The sequence below is a fragment of the Cyanistes caeruleus genome, chromosome Z (genome assembly GCF_971803275.1).
Source record: "Cyanistes caeruleus chromosome Z, bCyaCae1.hap1.1, whole genome shotgun sequence".
Classification (NCBI taxonomy): Eukaryota; Metazoa; Chordata; class Aves; order Passeriformes; family Paridae; genus Cyanistes; species Cyanistes caeruleus.
The window spans coordinates 55,806,116-55,827,843 of record NC_141732.1 but is presented as its reverse complement, the minus strand read 5'-3'; the positions used below and the strand labels follow the sequence as shown (position 1 = coordinate 55,827,843).

General features: G+C 35.5%; 1 protein-coding gene across 6 annotated transcripts in view; it reads right to left on the bottom strand.

Moving 5' to 3' along the window:
- The window catches only part of FCHO2 (FCH and mu domain containing endocytic adaptor 2), an 80,076-nt gene that overhangs the window by 8,011 nt on the left and 50,337 nt on the right, over positions 1-21,728 (bottom strand). For 2 of the 6 annotated variants that reach the window (XM_086869854.1, XM_023943675.2), the window contains exons 12-23: positions 20,145-20,199; positions 17,938-18,116; positions 17,362-17,376; positions 16,926-16,950; positions 16,182-16,224; positions 15,171-15,265; positions 11,342-11,851; positions 10,615-10,718; positions 7,763-7,892; positions 4,022-4,133; positions 3,282-3,437; positions 2,230-2,362 (exon numbers count right to left, since the gene is read on the bottom strand). In XM_086869854.1, the coding sequence (XP_086725980.1) occupies positions 2,230-2,362; positions 3,282-3,437; positions 4,022-4,133; positions 7,763-7,892; positions 10,615-10,718; positions 11,342-11,851; positions 15,171-15,265; positions 16,182-16,224; positions 16,926-16,950; positions 17,362-17,376; positions 17,938-18,116; positions 20,145-20,199 (1,557 nt within the window). The remainder of the gene's footprint in view (positions 1-2,229; positions 2,363-3,281; positions 3,438-4,021; positions 4,134-7,762; positions 7,893-10,614; positions 10,719-11,341; positions 11,852-15,170; positions 15,266-16,181; positions 16,225-16,925; positions 16,951-17,361; positions 17,377-17,937; positions 18,117-20,144; positions 20,200-21,728) is intronic. The other 4 variants (XM_086869857.1, XM_086869858.1, XM_086869853.1 and 1 more) reach the window with 3 other exon arrangements.

Here is a 21,728-nt window from a genome sequence, read left to right as displayed (position 1 = left end):
ACCTCCTGTGTCCCGGTGCACACTCTTGCCTTTTTTTGTCAGTCCAAAACCTTTTTTATCTGGGCTTCCATGTGACAATCCCACATTTTTACAAGAATACACAGTACTCATTTCAGCATACCAAATGTTTTTTCCTTCAATTTTTCTCAAGAATTCTGTGTTCCTAACATGCTTTTTGCAGGTTCAGTATGCCAGGATTTTAAACCATACTAGGCAGATGTGGAAACTAGAGGTATGTAGTTGCACTGACAGGTAATTTTCAGGGGTTTTTTGCTGTGCATACAGTTGTCTCAGATGTTCAGACATTTCAAGGCAGGCCTAGGAAGTCCCTGTTTTCCCTTTGAGGTATGTCTTGAATATTCAAGAAGACTTTTTAACAGCTAGAACATCATCTCGCTGATGCACAGAATGGCTGAAGTTGACAGAGACCTCCTGGAGGCCATCTGGTCCAACCCTCCAGTTCATGCAGGGCCATCTCTAGCAGCCTGCCTAAGCTCCACACAACATTTGAACGTTTGCAAGAATGGAGGCTCCACTACCTGTCTAGGCAACCTGCGCCCAGTGCTCAGCCACTGTCACAAGAAAAAAAAGTGGTTCTAGCTGTTCAGAGGGACTCTCCTGTGATTCAGCATGTGTCCATTGCCTCTGATTCTGTCACTTTTCACTTTTTCAAGCAGTGAAAACAGCTTGGCTCTTTCCTCTCTGTGCCCCCTCTCATATGCCCAATCTCATATTGATGAGATTTCCCTGAACCTTCCAGGCTTAGAAATCCCAGCTCTCACAGGCTTTCTTCATGGGATAGATACTCCAGTCCCATCATCATCTTTGTGGCCCTTTGCTGAATTCTATCCAGTCCCACTTGCAATGAGCAACCCAGAACTGAACACAGCACCCAGGTGTGGTGTCACCAGTGTTGAGGGGAAGGATCCTCTCCCTTCACTTAGTAGCAATACTTTTGCCTAATGAAGCTCAGGAGACCATCCAGGAGATAATCTATGGCCTTTGCAGCATGAGCAGTGAGTTGTTCGGCTCATGTTCAACATGGTAACCCACAGGACCCTCAAGTCCTTTTCTGCCAGGATAATTTACAGCTAGTGACTCCCCAAGTGCACTTCTAGTTGAACTTCATGAGGTTCCTCTCAGCCCATTTCTGTAGCCTGTTGAGCCCCCTTAAGAAGGCAGAATGACCCTGTGATGTATCCAGAGGGCCTATCCCCATTTGGTATCATCAGCAAACTTCCAAGGGCACAGACTGTCCCATCATTCATTATTGAAGCTATTAAACTGTAAAATCAGTATGTCCTGTGGGGTTCAGTTCACCTCAGTGTTTGCTCATCCAGCCTGTTCTTCACCGGCTTCTCTATGCAGATTCTGTGGCAGATGGTGTTGAAAGGCATGCTGAATTCTGAGCAGACAATATCTACTGCTCTGCCCTCATCCACAGGGGCAGTCATGTCACCATAGAAGTTTGTCAGCTTGGTCAAGCATGACTTACGCTCAGTAAATCCATTCTGGCTACTCCTGCTCTATTACATTAGAGAAATCAGAATGTCATACATCTCAGATAGAATGACAGACTGGTTTGGGTTGGGAGAGACCTTAAAGATCAGAGTTCCAACCCAACCTCATCAGGAGCACAGACAACTTTCACTAGACCTGGTTGCTCATAGCCCTACCCAGTGTGGCCTTGAACACTGCTAGGGATACACAGGGCATACACAACTTTTCTGGGCAACTTGTGCCAGAGACTCACCACCCTTTGAACAAAGAATTTTTCTTAATATCTAATTTAAACCTACTCTCAACTGCAGACCAGAACCATGCATTAAAATTCATCAGTGATAGCATCCAAAACTTAGGCAACAGGAAAATCAGAGAGTACAAGTACAAACTACAAGAAGTCTTCATCAAATCTTTTAAAGGAGAGTTTGACTTTGCTGACAAATATAAAAAAAATCAGTGTTTGAAAATTGCTTGTGGGATTGGGCTGAAGCATTAGCAAGCCGAAACAAGCCCTGAATCTTAAGGACTGATATGAAGCATAGTAGGAACATGCTAAGCCTGGGCAGAGTCTATGCATTTTAAGTAGAGACATACCCAGAATTGGCCTAGATGAAAGACGAAAGTTCACCTCTATGCTGGCAGACAAAGAGTAATTCTTTCAATTTTTTGGTATATATCATATCTGCTGGAATTCCTTAAAAACTACAAAAGGATAAAAGTATTTACCTGATACTTTAAAACATCCACATTGTAATAGGATGCAGATGGATTCTGCTCTGATAATTTCTTGAGGTAGACAGTTATAGCTTGCATGTTCATCCAAAAGTCCTTAGTACTGGAGTCACTTTGTGACTGATCACTACAAAGAAAGATCATTAATTAGGGGTGAAATATTAGACAACTCATTCAAGAATACTAGATATTTTAACTTTTTTTTGCAAAGTATGCTTTTTCAGTATAATTCACTTTGTCAGATACAGCTCTAACATTTCAGTTATAAACTGTCAAATCAAACAGTGATTAAACTTAATTTTGTATGAATTATTTTGAATTTTGTATTAATTACATTAATTATGAACTAAAGAAATTAAATAGAAAAGGATACATGCATATGGTTTATTATTTCAGTAATTAAAAAAATACAGCATTTAAAAACATTTAGCTTAGTGTTCAAATAATTTCTCTAAGAAATGAAACAGAAACTGCTCAGCTGAATGGAAATTTCTGCTAAAAAATTCCAGCTTTTCTATTTTTTAAAAAACCAGTATCTCCAAGCACAATTTCAACAATTATCCTACTCAATCAGCAACCTCTTTTTTCCTAAATTCTTCCAAGCATGCTGCTACCCATCTGAGAGATAGTTATGTAAAGAGTCTGATTAGTGTAATGATTCATCTTTAAAATACACTAGTACATGGCAAATGAGAATACATGAATCTCCTACTACTTGTTTTCCATTTATGCGTACTGTTTCATCATTTAGTTTTACCATTATTACTACTGTGTAAAGAAATTATTTATAAAATACATATGAAAATAGACACATTTACAAATTGTTTTTATCATTCCTGTTATACTGAGCACAAGTTCTAAGTCCAGTAATCACTGAGATTTTTAATAGTAGCAGTGGAGAGAACTAAGCTGAACAAAATCAATTCAGAAAATTAATTACATATAATTAAATCAACCAGATTGCAAAGAATTCTGATTTACATATACAACGACCCATACTTTACAAAATTATGTAGCTTACAATTATGTTAAAAAAAATACAAAACCTGTATACAAGTTGTGCATTTGGAAGAATCTGCTCTAGTTTGCTTGTGTTTTTCACCCTGAAGCAGAGCACAGCAGGAGATGGGTTGCTGGTGAAGACTTTAATAATCCCGCTTGGGAATGATATTGTCATATCACCAGTAATCTTCACAATACATCTAGAAGAAAATTAAGAAATCAGCTTCATTGCAATTCATTAACTGCCTAGTTCTAATACTACTTTTAAAGCAACCACTGTAATTTTACAATCTTATAAACTGAATTAAAAATAGAAAAATCAATCTCAAATGATGGTAATGTGACTATGTACTGTCACTTTCAGTTTGGAAGTAAGATGAAATAAAAAAAACTGTAACTGCTTAAGCATACAGTAGTCTTGGATATTTTTCAAGCTTTGAAAATATGGCATGGTTCTGTCTAGGCAAGGCCTAAATAGAACAGCAATGGATGTGAGAGAGAATTAAGTGCTCTTAGCTGGACAAAACTACATATAACACCTACCTGACAATGATAAAAATCCTTGTCATTCTTAGTGCTCTCACTGAACACATTTTTGTAAAGCAGGTATATATGAACTCCTGGCATTATAGAGCAACAAGCCACATTTATACCCGGGGAAAAAAACCCCTTTGAATTCCCCTTCCAATGCATACTCGTTCCCCTCCCCCAGTATGAAAAGCAGACCCAGTGTCTTTTCTTAATGTAACTCAATACATTCGATACAATTCACTATTTAACTAACTTTGTGGGATCTGCTCCTTTAAAGTAGGCGTTAACAGATTCAGTAAGAGCTACTGCAACAGGCAAGGTGTCCTGGTTTCCAAGGCTGACAGGGCTGGGACCACGTGAAACACCTAGAATACATACAGTGTATAGATTTAATTTTCAAAAAGCTTAGTAGATATCAGAATGATTGACTACATCTGTAATTTTCACAAGAGTTTACACCAACATCACAGTTCATCTGAAGTATTACCTGTGTTTAGAAATACATAAACATAGTACAGTACAATCATACCACCAAAATGCTGTTGAGCAGCCTAAGAGCACAGGTATGACTATTGGCACGACGTTATGTAAACAGACACAAGGAAATACATGAGACAGAGGAAAACTGCATCAAAATGGCTGCTGGTAGGGGTGAAGTCAACAGACCCAAAGCAAATTGACTAGAATGCTTTAAAAATAAATCCCTACTGTATGCTTTTTGTATGGAAAAATGCATGATAAAATGGTCACAGAAATACATAGAATTCACTTACAGTAAAAATTAATTTAAACACAAATTCATCAATACTACCCCACATAAGTGAACTGTTGAACATTTTTTTAACTTTTACAGCCAACAAACATTGCAATTCCCAAGCACAAATTCTTGGAGAAGTCTTCACTCTTGTGTGAATCACAACACAATTCCAATATAGAGCTATAAAAATCAATGAAGCCCTCCCTCGTGCCAAGGTTTTTTGAGATGTGCAAATACAATTGATGAAACAGGTTGTCATGTGATTTCATTTTTCACAGATTTTCTACATATGTATGGAATACAAAAGACAATACTGGAAGTTTCTTTTTTTCTTAGTGCAGCAGTGTAGTAGATAGCATCTTATTATGTTTTTTGTACCATGAAGAAATGGTTTGTATCACATAGTATTACTTATCACAAAGGAGGTACAGTTTTTATCTTTTCATAAACAAATTGAAAAATTTCTCTTTCATACCATAAAACAGAGATCGAATGCTTCTGTATAATATTGCCCATGGCAAATTAAACCTATTTACTCTAAGTGTCTGTTCTTTCTGAGCTCTTTCAGAATTTAAAAGGAAGCTGGGGCCTTGCTCTTCACAGAGCACCTAATATCTCATTTTAGACCTTAAATTAAGAGGTAAGTAAACAAAGTAGTGACAGAAAGATAGCAAATACGGGAGTTGGTCTAATTCCCCTACCTTGTACCTCTCTCTCCATTGCAATTTCTCACACAAGGTAGCAAAATGTTCAGAATGCTTCTCAATACCATGAAAACATTTGTGCAACACTTAGGCCTCCTTAGAGCCAAAAGATCTAGTCAAAAGTGTTGAAAACCAAAAATTCTTAAATGAACTAATTATTATGACTCTGGCTAAAAACAACTGATTTATTCAATTTTTTCAGTATGAACAGTAGGTTGTTTTTCTTTATTCTTTCAGACAATACATGTATCATGATTCCAAAGTTTTCTCTCTCCCTGAAAACTACCAACAAATGCTGTGATTCTCAATAGTGTCAGGAATCCAGAAATCATTTTTCAAGAGGCAAATGTGCAATAAAATAATGAGTTATAAATTACTAGAAATTCTGTTTGGTGAAATACTGAACTCTAGAATTATTCTTCACTAAGGATAAAGTGTACACTCAATTAATGTGGTGCTACAGTTGCTGAGCTGATTTAATGTCTTTTTCTGCCAAATTACTAAGGAACAACAAACAACTGTAGAGCAGACACGATTGCCTTGTATAGAGGTGTATCAATTATTTTGAAATCTTTTACTTAATGGATTTATGTACATTTTAATAGCAATATTTAATAAATTATTCAGAGTAATGCAAACATATTTATTATAGTCCTATTGGTAAAAGACAAATACCGTTTGCTTGACTGAAAAATGAAATTTATTAGAAATAATAACACTATTTACTTTTTTTTAGGGAACACAAGTACATATGTATATATATTTCTCTGAGACCTATTTGGGGAACTACAAATGAGATCACTTCTCTCTTCTTTACTCTGCTCCCATGTGCTTTGAGTACAATACTTGGTGGTGTCTCATTAAGAGAGAGACTCTTCAATTCACTTTTCAGTCGTAGGAAGGTTTTGAATTGAAAGATCATTGTCTATTGCGTTTAAATGAAACAAAACATTGCAAGAAAACAAAATATTTCAAGCAAAAATATACGTTAAAAATTAATATTGAAAAAATACTTTGCAAACTAAATTAAGGTTAAAGCATAAAAAAGCACTCAATTAAGCACGCCTTGAAGTTCACTTGGAAAAAGAATCAGAGTCAATTCTCTATTATTCAGAACAAATGGGTTAAAGGGAACACTGGATTGTGCAAAAGTCAAAAGAATACAGAATGTATTGCAAAGTATATCCACATACCCCAAAGTATTTCAGCTTTTTGAACTGCCCTTCCTATTTTCCCAGGACTATTATTCATACAGTCAATGCAGATGGAACTGGACTTACTTATTTTTCCTAGGCCAGAATAATCACCATGTGAAACCTCTGTATCAGCACGCACCTCGTTACCTCCTGCCTCATCTCATTACTTCATTCTGCCACCATTTCCAACAACACACACACACCTATCTCCCCAGAGCTAAGGATATTAGTGCTCTTGACCCCAGTTTTTGGCTCCTTGACAACAGAGCTGACATCTGAGGATGTGAGCCTGGATAGACTCTGGCAACCAAAATATCAATTGTGTTTCTGTGATGCTTCTCAGCATTTGTGAAACTGGTAGACACTGAACCGTAAGAGCTAAGGTTGGGTAGAACTTAGTAGCTTTGCTTCTGCACAGGGTGGAAGCAACTCCACTGCAGAACTCCCACTAGGTGTTGCACAGATGCTCTTCTGAGCAGATGAGCCTGACTGAGGAATCTTTGGCATCAATAACATTAGCAGATAATTGAATGGTAATTCAACAAATTGATTTAATTTGTGACTAAAGATGTAATGGTGCTCAGGAATGAAACAGTTCAATACTGCTAAATAAACAAGTTTAAATGTCTTAAGCCCTGCCCTTCCCAAACTAAGAAAAAAATCCCAGCTAACTAAAAGAACCCCAATGTCTCCTTTTACCTTATGATAATCAAATATCAAAACTGAAGTGCCTTCCTTTAAAAACAAGAGGAAACCTTCTGAGATTAGTGGCAACACACGAAGACTAATTTCCTTTTAATCTTAATCTTTCTTATTTAATTGTTTTGCTTTTACTGCTTAGCTTATATTCTTAACTAACTTGAAGAAAAAGATGCATTAGATTTATTTTTTGGAAACTGAAATTATGGAACAACAAACAAAATTAAAAGAACATAAAAGAACTCGATTTTGTGAACATTTGTATTCATTCAAATTTTTCAGTATCCCTAAGTATTTCTGCACCTCTGCAATAACATCCTCTGAATAAATATATGATAACATGTTGTACTTGATGGATATAAAGCATACTATTCATGGAATGTTAACTCTGAATAATATTTCCCTAAAGAAAATTACTGTTATGCCAAGTGATGCAATAACTGAATTTATGGTCTATCTAATTTAATCTACTTTCCTGTGTCTCAGTGTCATTTAGAAGCAGACATTTCAAAGGATGCTTGAAGTACCTAGACTCACATATGAAACAACTAACTCAAACAAATGGTTCTTGCAACGGGTGCAACCTAGTGGCTGAGTTGTCCTGTTTCTCAAGTAAGAAAATGGTTAATTAAACTTACCAACTGTAGGTGTGTTTGCTGCACTGAGGGAAGCAGAAGAGGATATAGAAGAAATGCTCTCTGCACGTGCTAAAGGAGCTGCTGGAGGTGGACTTGAGTTAGAGGTCAATGGAGGGCTGAATGGCCTAGGCTGAATAAAAGACATCACAAGAATATAATATAAAGTCTTTTCAAAGATGAAAAAATACAATATAAATAGAAAAGTTCTTATTTCATGCCTCAATGAATTTCATAATATTTCTCCTAGTTTTTAATGTAAAACAGAGAACCTGCATTTTCCATTGGAGTAAATTCCATTATTTCATAGATTATAGTTTTTTTTGACAGAGTAGTCAAGTCTAATGTATTTGATTATGCAACAGCCTGTCAATAATAATAATAGAACACAGTATCAGAAACTAAGACTACAGCCCTATGTATGTGTATGCAAACATAGATTTAGAGAGTTGAAGCAGAGCAACTAATGAATTAGGAAGTGAGAGCAGCAGAGGGCAAAATACTTGTGACTGGAGCACAGGAGCAAGACAGGAACAGGCTGTAGGATCAGGGTTTTTTCCAGCCCAGAGAAAAGAAGCCTAAGAAGGGATTTATTAGCAGTTGCCTAGATAAAAAGGGGCATACAAACAAGTAGTCAGGCTCTTCTAAGAACTACAAGAACTACAGTGAAGAAATGGCAGCTGGACTTTGGGAAAAAATCCTTCTTGCAACCTTGTAGTACAATCCTGAGACAGGCTGCCAGATTGGCACACTGTAAAGTCTCCCACACTGGAGATTTTCAAAACTCAGCACATGTCTGAGCAACCTGATACAATTTTGAAGTCAGTCCTTTTTTGACCAGGTTGGCCTAGAGAACTTTAAAATCTCTTCCACTCTAAATCTCTGGATGGTTTTAGAATAAACTTAACTGTTAAGGTAATTAACTAATGATCATGCTAGGATTAACCTATCTGAAAGGTACTGAAACCCCCAAAGCATCATTTTGGCAGGATAACTGTGAGATCCCAGAAAATAAGGGGCTGATGGTAATAACAGACAAAGACTGTTGATAATGATCAAGGACTGTTGATAATAACCAAGGATTGTTGGTACTAACAGACAAGGTCTGCTGATAATAATCAAGGATTGTTGGTAATAACAAACTGTAAAAGAACAAGATTTAGCTGGAGAAGGTGCTATGCAGTGGTAGGCAGCATTTTTCCATGACAAACATCCTGTTCTGACTCCTGCAGATAAGCACAAGTACAGGTACAGCTCAAGTGCAGGAATGAAGCAGAGAAGCGAGCATCAGCTATAGGGGAGGATCAAGGCCACTCAGGACTCCCAGAGCCCTCTGAGTGAATTCCAGAAAGGTCTGAAAGAATGAACTGTGCACGATAACTAATTTGCATAGAAAACAAGAAACTAAGCTCCAGGGTGGGGAAAACCTGTGTATAAGAAGGTACTCCTAATAAGCCTAGGTGACACCTCCAGGACACTCCATCAGCTGAATTGACACTGGAACCAGGATTAGTGATCTTTTTCTTTCTCTTCCTGATTATTTCATATGTTCCTTTGTCTCTTTCTTTTGTATTCTACCTCTTTACCTATAACCCACTGTCATATGCAAACATAGTAGGTCAGGGACATACCAATTTCCATGCCAAGTGCATAATTTAATAATAACACTTTGTAAGTTTTGTGGACTCTGACTTTAGTCATTCCATTCAACCACTAGCATATGTGAATCTTGGGTGTTTCCTCCTCCCTAGGTATGGGATGTCTGAGTAACGTTTTTTTCCCCCATTCTATTGCGCTTGCTGGCTTTGATAGAGACTATGAGAATTGTAAAAGGAGTAAACATATAACAAAGACAACTGACAGCCTTCTGACAGATAATAGTAAGTTTCAAAAGCAACAGTATAAAATGAATGCAGCTTTGTTCAGGATCATACTTTATAGCAGAACAGTACCAGATAAATTGTTCTATTTAATTATGATGACATGAAGAACAGATTCCTTGGGCTAAGAGCAATTTCTACAGTGCTGTATTGGAAAGAAAAAATAATTTAAGAATGAATTCGGTTCTGATCCTACAGAAAAGTAAAGGAGTTAGAAAATATTTTGTCAGTTTTGTCAAAGCAAAAGATGAGAATTTTGTTTGTACCAAGAATATGGTAAAAATATCGTGTTACTTTGAAAGACAATACAAGGATTTTACCACAGGAACATTTTTCCAAGTCAGGAAGTCAAATGAAACCTGCAGAATACTAATATTTACAGAGGAAATTAGGCATGGCCTAGTCTGATAGGCTGTTGGTTATTTGCATTCTTTACCACATTCCTTATCGGCAGGTGAACCTGCACTGCAGGCACATGCAGACAAGTGTGCACCCTCTCACTATCTTTACAGGCAACTGCTGTGGTCTACCACCTCCCGTCTCCACAAACCAGCACCAAGTGCAGGGAGAAGTCACAATAGGGCTATTTCTTTCAAGATTCAACTGGAAAAAAACCCAACTCATTTCCCAAAGCTTTGGTCATATCACTAAATCAAGGGAGGTTTGTTAATAACTTCACTAGTATTTTGCATTTTGAAAACTTTGATCTTATGCATGCACCATCTTTCATTGTCAAATTACTGTTTTGCTCAATTAAAAACACTCAGCTGATGCAAAAATTATGGCTGGACATTTGTGCTTGTGCTAATAATTATTTGTTGTAATAAGATAGTTATCATAAACTATTAGCATACCTGCTTATGTGATTACTTGACCATTGGCTAGAAACTAACTCCACTGTAACAGTGTAAATGAATGGCGTGTCTGAAATCAAGTCAAAATGGCAAATAAAAAAATAAAAAAATCAATACGTACTATTTCATTAATCCCACTAAGTTTCCCAGTAGGCAGCTTTGGTCTTGAAGCAGGCCTTGGAGGGGGTACTATGGTGCCCACAGAAAGAGGAGTGGTGGGCCTTGCTGAAATAAAGCAAAGTTAAGAAAATATTAGAAAGATCACACTGAACAGAAATAATTATTTGAGTAGGTTATCTGGAAGTGATGTTTCTACTAGAGGTTCCTACTGTACAAGTGCCATGTTTTAAGAGTTACCATAAATCGTAAGTGCTTTTAAAATATGCCATGTTTTTAATATATGCCATGTGATACCCTGAAAAGTGCATCTAAAAATATAATCAAGGGCTTTCCATTGCCCTGAAGTGATTTCATAGCAACCACTCTTGGAAGCTTGTATGTAGAAAGAATTGTTTTTGCAAATGCAATTACTTAATCTCTGAGATCTCATTGCTGTCTGACATTTCACAAAAATACATTCCCATTTCTAGAAAAGCAACACTGCATAGTTAAGAGAAAGCAATGCCTTTTAAATGAATAATTTGAATTTTCTTCTTATTTCAAGCTGAATATTTACTTCACTGTCCCAACTGGTATTAACAAGCAGTTTAGTACATTCTAAATAAGAAGGTTAATTAACTTTAACATCAGTTGAGCAACAATAATAACAAAAAGAAAGATGAATCCAAAGCTTGCTTTTTGAAGTCAGTTATTAGCAAAGAGCAGTACAGATTGCATGCTTGGCATACCCTTATTTGTATGAGCACAAGAAGACACTAAACTATAGTCCAGTAGTGCTGAAGATGATGCAGAAGATATTTCAGCAGCAGTGCCAGTTTCTTCAATGAATAATTGTTCATGGCATATAGAGTTATTGAAAAGGTCACTTTGATCCTCAGAAGCACAGCTGTTGATAGAATTCCCAAGCAAAGCAGAAGAGGCAAGGCAGGCATTTTCAGTTTTAAAATGCAATCTTTGGGGCTCCTTCTTGTCTGTGCTTGTATGTCTAATTGTAAGAAGTTCATCAGCAAAGGAAATCCACTGACTCTGAGACCACGAAAAACTGGATAAAGTACTGGTACTCCCTGATGGCGCTGCTGTAACACCATATTTGCACAAAGTGCTAATGGTAAAGCCTGGTGAGGATGGGCTTGTAGACCCAGAATCTGTCTGGTGTCCAAGCAAAGACTGAGATATTCTACACCCAGGCAAATCAGTGGTAGATGAGGAGGAGCTCCTATTGTGCTCTGTTAGGGTAGCTGAAGGAAAAGGGAAGAATTGAAAGTAGGACCAACAATGAAAAGATAAAAATTTCAATATTCAGAAAAAGTATTCAATATCCACTGCACAAGGATTACTAGTCAGCATGAAAATAACAGCTCTACTAAGGTAACCTCCCCAACTCACAAAGAGAAGAAAGGAAAAAATCCAGTCACACTTCATATGTACTTCATTCATACTGCAAACCATGTTACTTTCCACTTTTCCAAAAAAATGATTATGTATCTCTCCACTTAAGGCTACATTTCTCAAAATTTTTGATATTCCTCTGACTTCCTACCTCTTGTGATTTAATTTTTTCTCATCTTTGTCTTTTCCTTCTTGCATCCTACTCCATTTTTGGTTCCTCTCCCCAGCTTTTTGCTTTTAATTTCCTTCAAAGTTATTTAATCAAACCTATCATGTTCCCTCCAAATACTTTGATCCTCTTAGTCCTAACATTTGTAATAGGAAGATCCAACAGATTTGGCTTTCAGGTGAATGAATGAAGACAATGGAGTCACAAGATCCGGTCTGATAGTTATTTTGTCTGTGTCAATCTGTGTCTAGTGAGTAACAATATGGATGAGGCATCATGCACCTCAGGTTTTTTTTTCCTCTCTCATCCTATAGTCTTCTGACTGCTGAAAAAAGGAGTTTTCCACAACTATTCCCTGCACTTGCTGTTGCCTGTTGTCTAGATGACAATAGAAGCAGAAAATACAAGGTTAGTCAACTCTCAACATCTTGCAGACTGGCAGAGCTAGGAGCAATAGCAGTGACAACCAAAATAAAAAAAAAGAGAAACACATTTAAAAGTTCAGTTCAAAAGTACAGTCGTCCTCTCCACAGTGGTCCTTTTGCCATAAACAAATACATTCTCTAAGTCCAGCTAAACACGAACAATTTTAACACAGCTTTCTCTTTCTAACAGATATTTTAACTGTAATTCAAAGCTTTAAAATACTATTATAAATCCTATTTTAAAACAATGTGGAGATGTTAAGAACTATTTTAAAAATACACATGGATGAAAATAAGGAAGATAACTAATAGAAGCATTTTTAAAGTATCAAGAGCTTGCTAAAAAATGTCTGTTGTTTGTTCAAGATAACAAAGTTAGCTTAAACTTCTAATAAAGTGGGATTATTCATGGATGACTGACATGATTACTTCTGTGCTGCATAAACCACTTTCTGCTCAAATACCAAGGTAGTTTAAGTGTTCAATGATTAACACAGTTATAAAACCATAGTTAAACAATAGTTAAACAAATGTTTAAACTGTAAGGGACATATACTGTATTCCACAGAAATAATGTATGTAATTTAAATTTTGGATTGAGATTTTCAAGATCTTTAAGCACCAGCTTACTACTAACCTTCAAGCTGAAGATAAAACATTGCTTTCAAGGAAAATACAATCAGATAAATTACGTATTTTTAAAAAACTTTGAAACTACCTTGCAAGTTAGCAAGCATTAGAACTCAATTTAAACAACATGACCTACATTGATCCAATTTTTTTTTTTCCCCAAATGTATTAGAAACTTGTTATACTTTGGAACACTTACTTTCTAATAAATTTTACACATTATTTCATAAATGTAAATATTTTAGTTAACTCCTAGAACAACAATCCTTGAAATAATTATTTATTGGATAAAGTTTGCCAAGGCACAGAGATATCTAAACTTAATTTATGCCCACAAGACCCTCTATTGCACCAATTTCAATGAAATGCAGGGCTCTGTGTACAATCCTGATGGGTATGAGGACTAGGGTAGATGACACCCTCCCAGATACAGCTACAGAGAATATTATGGATCTCTGTCATTTTTCATCAGCCAGAGACTACTTTCTCCACAGTTCTGCTGCCAGGAGGAGCTGTATCATGATTTCCTAACATGCTATCACTTCCCATCCAGGCACAGCAATAAACACCCTATAAAATAAAATAAAATACAGCTACAACCACCAGCACAACAAGTTAAGTATCCTCTGCTTTTCTCTGCAGACTCCTACACAAGACCAAAGCTATCAAAACAGAGGATTGAAAAAAAGCAAAATTTCTTTTCAGAATATTCCTGTAATCTCTCTAGAATATATTCTTAAATGTGCTACCATACACATGGTGGATTCACTTGCCAATACTACTGGCTGACTATGCAAGCCAGGATAAGGAAAGGGTGATGAATTCTGTAAGCCAGATTTGTTAAAACTGTGACCTTGAAAGAACACAAATTTGTAGTGAAAGACAAAATTCTACGTAAAATATAAAGTGTTATAAAGCAATGTTATTGATGCTAAAAGAACATTACTTAAGCCAAGAAATAACACCAGTTTTTCAGAATTCTCCTATGTAATCTTCCTTATTGCTCTTCAATCTGCATGATCAAGTACAGAAGAAAACTGCTAGAAAGCCATAATCATTAACAAAGAAGTGAGGATTATTTTTGGAATACAAATAAATTCGTGAACACGCTTCCTTTCTAAGGTTTGTGGGAGGAGAAAAGTGTCTATGTTAAGAGAAAACTAAAATGTTGGAGTAAAAATACACAGTAAGTAGACTGAAAAGAGCTATGGAATTATTTTTCGCAAAGACTGGATTTCAGGAAAGCCTGCCAATGTCCTACCAACACTGATATCCTGCAACCCAAAATTCCCATGCAACATGTACTGTCTCCCTCTGCCTCCATATGCCACACCATCCTTTTCCTTGCAATATCCCTGATTTCAGGATCTTGGCTTAATTCGTGTCTCAGTCCCGTCATTTTTATCCACCTGCCCTTGGATTATGCCTTCACATCTCCTAACAGAATCATGCCTAACAGAATCATGCCTTCCTACAGGAAACAAGTTCCTCACAGCGAAGTTCTGCAATGCCTTTGTACTACATAGCCCAACTGACTTTCCTAGAAAGAAGAAATCCATCCCTATTCATTGTGCAAGCTCAGCTTGTCTCACAGTTGCTGCAACAACCTCCGTTTAATCTCCCAGACTTACCAGCTGAATAAAAAGGATTACATTCTAGATGGTGAGCAATTCCTCAGTAAGTATGAGAAGGCAATAAAAAAGGCAGGAGCAAGATGGAATTTTCCTAAGGTGTCTAGCACTCCCTCTTCCTCTCTAGCTTGAAAGCCTTATATACTTATATACTATCTCAGCTCTGTAGTACTTCAAAGACGGTACACTGTTTTATAAAATTCTATCATTTATGCATCAAAGCACGTCTCATTGCAACAACTGAAAAAAAGGTGAACACTACCATCAAATATTTTACCATAAAAAAATATTTGACTACCATCAAATATTTTACCTGAGGAGGATGAGGATGCCAAAGAAGCTGAAGAGGAAGATTCAAGAGAAGTGCTGAAGAGTGGATCCCATGCCAGGAAGTCATTGTTCCCCTTTCTATATTAAGAATTAAAATTGAAAAAGAAATGAAAGGTTTATGCATTCAAAAATAGTAGTTTGATAATGTATAATTATAATAATCACAGAATAGTTTGGCTTTGAAAGAATATTTAAAAATTCTGTTCCAGACACACTGACATCCACTAGACCAGCTTGTTTAAAGCCCCTTCCAGACTTGCCTTGAACACTTCCAGAGACAGGCCATCCAGAACTTCTCTGGGTAGCCAGTTTCCACCTCTCACCAGACCTCACAAAATAAAGAATGCCTTCCATATATTTAATCTAAAACTACTCTCAGTTTAAAGCCATTCCTCCTAGTCCAATCACTACATAACCCTTGTAATAAGTCCCTCAATAATTTAATAAAACCATTTGACAAATTAGTCTATATTAGTCTTTGCATCTAAAAAGAAAAGAATTAGTCAAAAGTTGCAGGTCAAAGAACTGATTTACACATGAGGAGATTGTCTTAGCAAACACCTTGGTGAAAGTTTGTGTGTGAACATACTCAATAATATCAGTTGAATAACTGTAGTTTTTGAGACCCACATCTTCATATTCATTTATTTCAGCATATATGCACATAAGCAATGTATGCAGCTCAGTATAAATTGGGGCCTTCTTAAACACTTTGCCATGGACAGCTCTTGGATAGAAACTAAATCTGTCCTTATCAAAAACATTGTGTAACCATGTAATTGTAAACATTAACTGAGACTGATGACATAAATCAGATGTATTAGAAGGGGTAAGCAAATGGAAATATCCATTGATACACTTAGTCTTATAATGCAATAGAGGTACAACTTAAAATAGGACTCAGCTGTCATTTCCAATGAATCCGTGAGTATTACAAAAATAAGAAAAAATTCCTGCAAAACAGCATTTGATAGAATTTTGAATTTGAACTTACTCAGTAGTTGGAGCAGGAAGTTTTGATTTTGTTAACTCTTCGCCTAAGAAAAAGATACAGTAATATCACTAAAAGTGTGAAATATAATATAAAAATTTCATTTTCATTATAAAAAGAGAGTTAATGTAGGCAATTCAAAGCAAATTACTATTAAAATGGAAAAAAAAGAAAACGTATTATTTCAGATGACTTAGGTTTAGATATTCCTGAAATCTGAGAAGACTACATTTAGACCAATGCACTTCATAAGGAAGTGTTTTTTACTTGAAACATCCTCCTCAACTTATACATTTTGCATCAATACTGTTCTTCGGCAAATCTGGCCTGGTTTCCCACTGGCAAAAAAAAAAACCAAACCCAACCCTGAATAATAGAAGCTCATGCTCTGTCTTCTTTGTCAGTATTTTACATCACACACTTGGTGTGCTTTGCTGGTTCATGGATCATACTAAACTTGAGCAGTGAAAGGGTTTCAGGAATTTGCACAGGAGATTTTTCCATGGGGTAACCCCTTTGGCATCTGGATGTGTTCATCATTACTGTCAGATACAGGTTCATCTGGTCCCCAGAACAGGGAACAGCCAAATACATAGATAAGGAAGAGTTATATAAAACTAACAAGAGAAACATTTTGTTCCATTTAAAATACATATATTTAAGAACTTAATGTCTCCACCAATCAAAAAAATATATTTGTTTTCATTATATGTTAAAAAACTAACAGGCTAAAAGATTCACACTTACTTGATGAATTTTGATTCATTTGTGCCTGAAACACGAAAAAAAAAAATACAAATAAGTTCTTCTACTGTGAAATAAACCACTTAATAGTCCCAGAGTTCTTATTTCCACTCAACTCCCTCTGAGATATTTTTTTTCAATGCCAGGCAAAAACATCATGAGCTCGTGGAAGACCATGGAACATGAGCCCAGACAGAGCAATCAGTGCACCTCTGCCATACCAGTATGAAAATACAGGAATAGATACTATGGAGCTGAAAAAGGGAGCAGCATTTTTTAATCTCTTTACTGTCTGGGACAGAAAATTAAACAGCCTATATCTAGCACACAGTATAGATGAAACAAAACATTCCTCATGCTTTTTCCAACATGTCCCCTCACACACTACACTTACTTAATTTTAACTACAAATACAAATAAAAACCCATTCTCTACTTACAGGACTGTGCCTCTGCTTTCAAAATGTGGTGAGGGAAAAAAGAGAAAAAATATTATTTTAATATGTTATGTGCACTATTTTCTTTAAAGTCTGAATACTGTACTAGCATACCCTAATATTAATTATCATCTGGTGGTATAAAGAATTATACCATGAATTGGCAGGACACATGTAACATTTACAGTGCAGCTTTATTGATGCATCCTCATTATATGATTTGTTTTAAAAGACTTGTATGTTTCTGAAAACTAATTAGCAAATTATGTTAAAAGCCATGCTTGGCTAACTCTAAGATGTAATTGAATGTCTTGTGGTGGCCAAGAGCACAAAGACAAGAGCTGAGCACTCAAAAGACTCATAAGAAAGTTTAATTATGAGAAAAGTACTTAATGTTATACTGCAATAGAAAAGGGCAATCTAAACCTATTAGAATAGAAAGTGTACCAAAAATGACCTAGTGCATAAGAAAAAAGTTATTGAACCTAGAATAAATTCTGAACACTATCATGTATGCTTACAGTGCAGTTTCTTTACCACTTTTCTACACATTAAAAATACAAGGAAAAAAAAAATTACAGATATTGCTGGAGAAAGAGTGATGTTTCCTATGGATACTTTTAATTCATCCAAAGTAGGCATAGTGTATTGAGAGGTGTTATTTGGCTGGACAGGTTTTATTTCCACATGGAACCTCCTGGGTTCATCATCTTCAGAGTCAGAATCACTGGATGAATAGAAATGGTTCTCTTTGGTATGTTTTTGTCAGTTAAGGCGGAAATACCTCAAAGTCATCTGCTTAATCTACTTCATAATTTTGGTCCACAAAATGCTCATATTAAGTGAACTCTTTGTGCACTTACATACATCCACAGTCCAAAATTCACAATTCAGAGTTAAAATTTATGGGTTTATTCCATTTATCTTCAGAATGATGATTCTGTTTGGAATCTAAGAAAAGCTCTGAAAGGCCCAAACTAAATCTTAAAAACTGTATTTGTTTTGGCATGAAAAATTTGAAAATTTCCCTCTACAGAAACACAAAATTTTGTACCACCTGGAAGAAGTGTACATATTCTCTATGCCACCTCTGTTATTTTCACCTGAAAATATGACAGACATTTGCATTAAATTCCTTCAAACTATATCCAACAAAGTTTTAAATCTGAACCCTAAAGACATTCCAATTCCCTTTCAGCTGAAAGGATATGAAAGTTATGGTGAGGAAAAAGCCAAATATCTTAATCTTATGCTTATCTCTTCTTTCAAAATAAAGCACTTATAAAAAAGGTTTCAAAGACAAGTAATTCTAATTTCATCAAGAGATTTCTTGTCTTGAAAGTTATCACTGACCTTCAAGATTCATTTCCTACAAACGAGACAGTTATTGTGTTTTGCCAATACAGATTTAAGTCAGACTTATTAAGATTGACTGTCATTATAATAAAACAATGATATAATTGTTTTATATATATATAATATAAAATAGTTGTATATAAGGTTATTTAATTATAATAAAACATCCTCCAACAAATTATCTCATGACTTCCCATCAACAATAAATTTCTAAAGGCTAAGGGAGCAAAAGAGAAAGGGAGCTGGTAAGTTCCTGAAGGCGGTCAAGATTTTCAGAAGCTGAAGTACTATATAATGACAGATGGCAAATCATGGATATTTTTCATTGAATGTGTGCCTCTTCTCTTGCTTCACAACAAAAAAAAGATAATTTAAAAAAAGGATGTCCAGATGAATCATTCATCATAAGCACAAATGTTGTTCAGTTCTCTCTCAGAAATACATGCAAAGCATGAAATAATACTACTCTTAGAACTGGATAAAAGTCTGTCACTTTTATATAAATTTTGTAAACAGGAGATAACACCAACCGCTTTTATTGTTACAGAACTCTTCCGTGTGGGCATTAGAGGCATATTCTGCAAAGCTGATGATTACAAAGAAGTTATGATGATGAACTGGCCACTGTAATGAGCTGTTAACTCATTAACTAACTGCATTAAGGTTTTTGCAATTTAAGGTAATGGTATAGCCTAAATTCACGTTTTATCTGCAGTACCCAGAAAATTTAGTGAATACATTTCCAAAAATTACCTACCTTGCTAGCATACTAGGCTTAGTTAGATCTATGGTGACTATTCCCAGCTCTTAAGTAGAATTTTCCTCTGTGGTGGATGGGAAAAAAGTGGACAAAAATTTTCCTCCAAAGCAACAGGGGAATGGCAGAGAAAAATCTTGAGTCTCCATAAAAATGACTCAGAACAAAATCTATTCTGTATATGAAAGCTATTATTAAAAAGACAATAAAAGCTAAAAGCATCAATTGGAAACAGCATGTGATATAATGACTTCATTAAGTAACAGAAATTCTATTTCTACACTGCTCTAATGCTACCGAAAAATGGGACGGTGCAAGTATAGAACAGATAACCATTCAAAATGCTTTAAAAAGTTTGCAAACTTTATTTTAGAAACATTCTGAGAGCTTTTCAAGAACAGAGATCTGCATGGAATTTTGGATCTGCATTGGATCTGGCTATTTTTTTGCTTTTTATTTTTACTGTCCTTTTAAAGTTCCCAAGAGATCTGATCTAATCTAATCTTTAACATTTACACACACACATCCAAGAAAAAGTTTGGTTCATTTTACAAAAGTTATTAATGCAAGAATACAAGACTGCAACATAGGCTTTAACTCTTTAGTCAGTACTTCTCTCCAATGAATTGTAGTAACATCAAATAACATGGCACAACAATAGTAAAAAGGATATCCTGTGTTGCTTCTGGTTTAATGCTGTATCCTTCATCATCTACATCAGGAAAGTTCTAAAAACAACAACAAAAATCATGCTATTATTAAATAACTAAAAAATTATGTCATTCTTACATCAGATCATTGACAAATTAAAATTACAACAACTCATGAAAGTTATTTTTATTCAACATTATTACAGTTGTCAGAAGATATAATCTGTCATTCAGAAGTTGTGTGGCAAGATACCTCAGCACAAAATGTGAAAAAGAAGCTCTAAATTTCCTGTGGAAACTGACAAGTTTGAAATGCACCTTCTTTTTCTAATCAATCACTAAATAACTACTAATTGATTAATTACTAGTCAATTACTCTATCAAAAAATATTGACAGAAATCAACATTATTGTAACTTCAGTACTAAGTTAAATTAGGCTACAATTCTCTTGGCCCCAGAAAAAATTTCTAATTTTTACTACTCTCAACTAAGTCACAAGATCTTCTGACGGTGCAGAGACAAAACTTTCCTAAACACTGGTCAATATTCAAGTATGTAAGCCAAAGCACAGCTTGCAAATTCCACTCCCCCTAGAACAGGCAGCATGCTTGTACTGCTTCTTCAGAAAAGAATATCCACATCACAGGTGCTCAAAGTTTTACTCCCAAGTTTTCCTTCACACATCTCCATTATACGCTATCCTGAATTTCAAAGCTAATAGGCATCTGAGAACTTAAGACAAGTTTTGTTTTTCTGTCCTTGCAGGCAATTTAACAGAAATAGAAAAGAATTATGTTAAAATAACTTAGACGACTCAGCTAATATTAAAAAAACCTGCGGGGCAGAGAGAAACAAGTCTCCAAGATAATCTAAATTTTAAAAATGCACAAAACCCCCACATCACACATGTTACATATACAGGATAAACACGGACTCATAGATACTTTCCTCAATCAGAACCAAAAAAATTCACTCAGAACTTCGTATGCATAGGCAGTGTATGTGAACTGCTTAATGTCACAGTAAGTTTATCACAAAAACCCACAAAGACATCTTCAAAATGCAGTGATTTCAACAATATATAATAAAAATTATAACATGTATATATATAAAAATTTTTTTTTCTAGTGTAGCAACAGTTTATTCTATCAGAAAGTAGGTACTAGGAACCAATTTGACCAACAGATATGTATACACAGTATGGCCAAAATTTGCTAGAAGTCAAGAGTTAGAACAAAATTACTTATGCTGATGATTTCAAGTGGATAAGAAAGGAACCTCATGACTTCAGATAAAATTTGAAGCCAAGTTTAAAGTTCATATCTCTGAATAGCTTTTGAAATACAGAATACAAACATTGAAATTATTAAAATGTACTTATCCTTCTGTATCTTTTACAAATGGGATGTCTGATAATTCACTAAGAAAGAGTCTTGTCTGTACAGCTCCCTAAATTTAACACTTTTGAAATAAGTGGAATTTACACATAGCTCAAACTTTCTGCTAAGAAAAGTGTAAGAAATACAGTCCTGTACAGATGTAAGACTATACCAAATTAAATACCACATCAAACTAAGGGCAAAAAACAATATTTAAACTCTCAAAC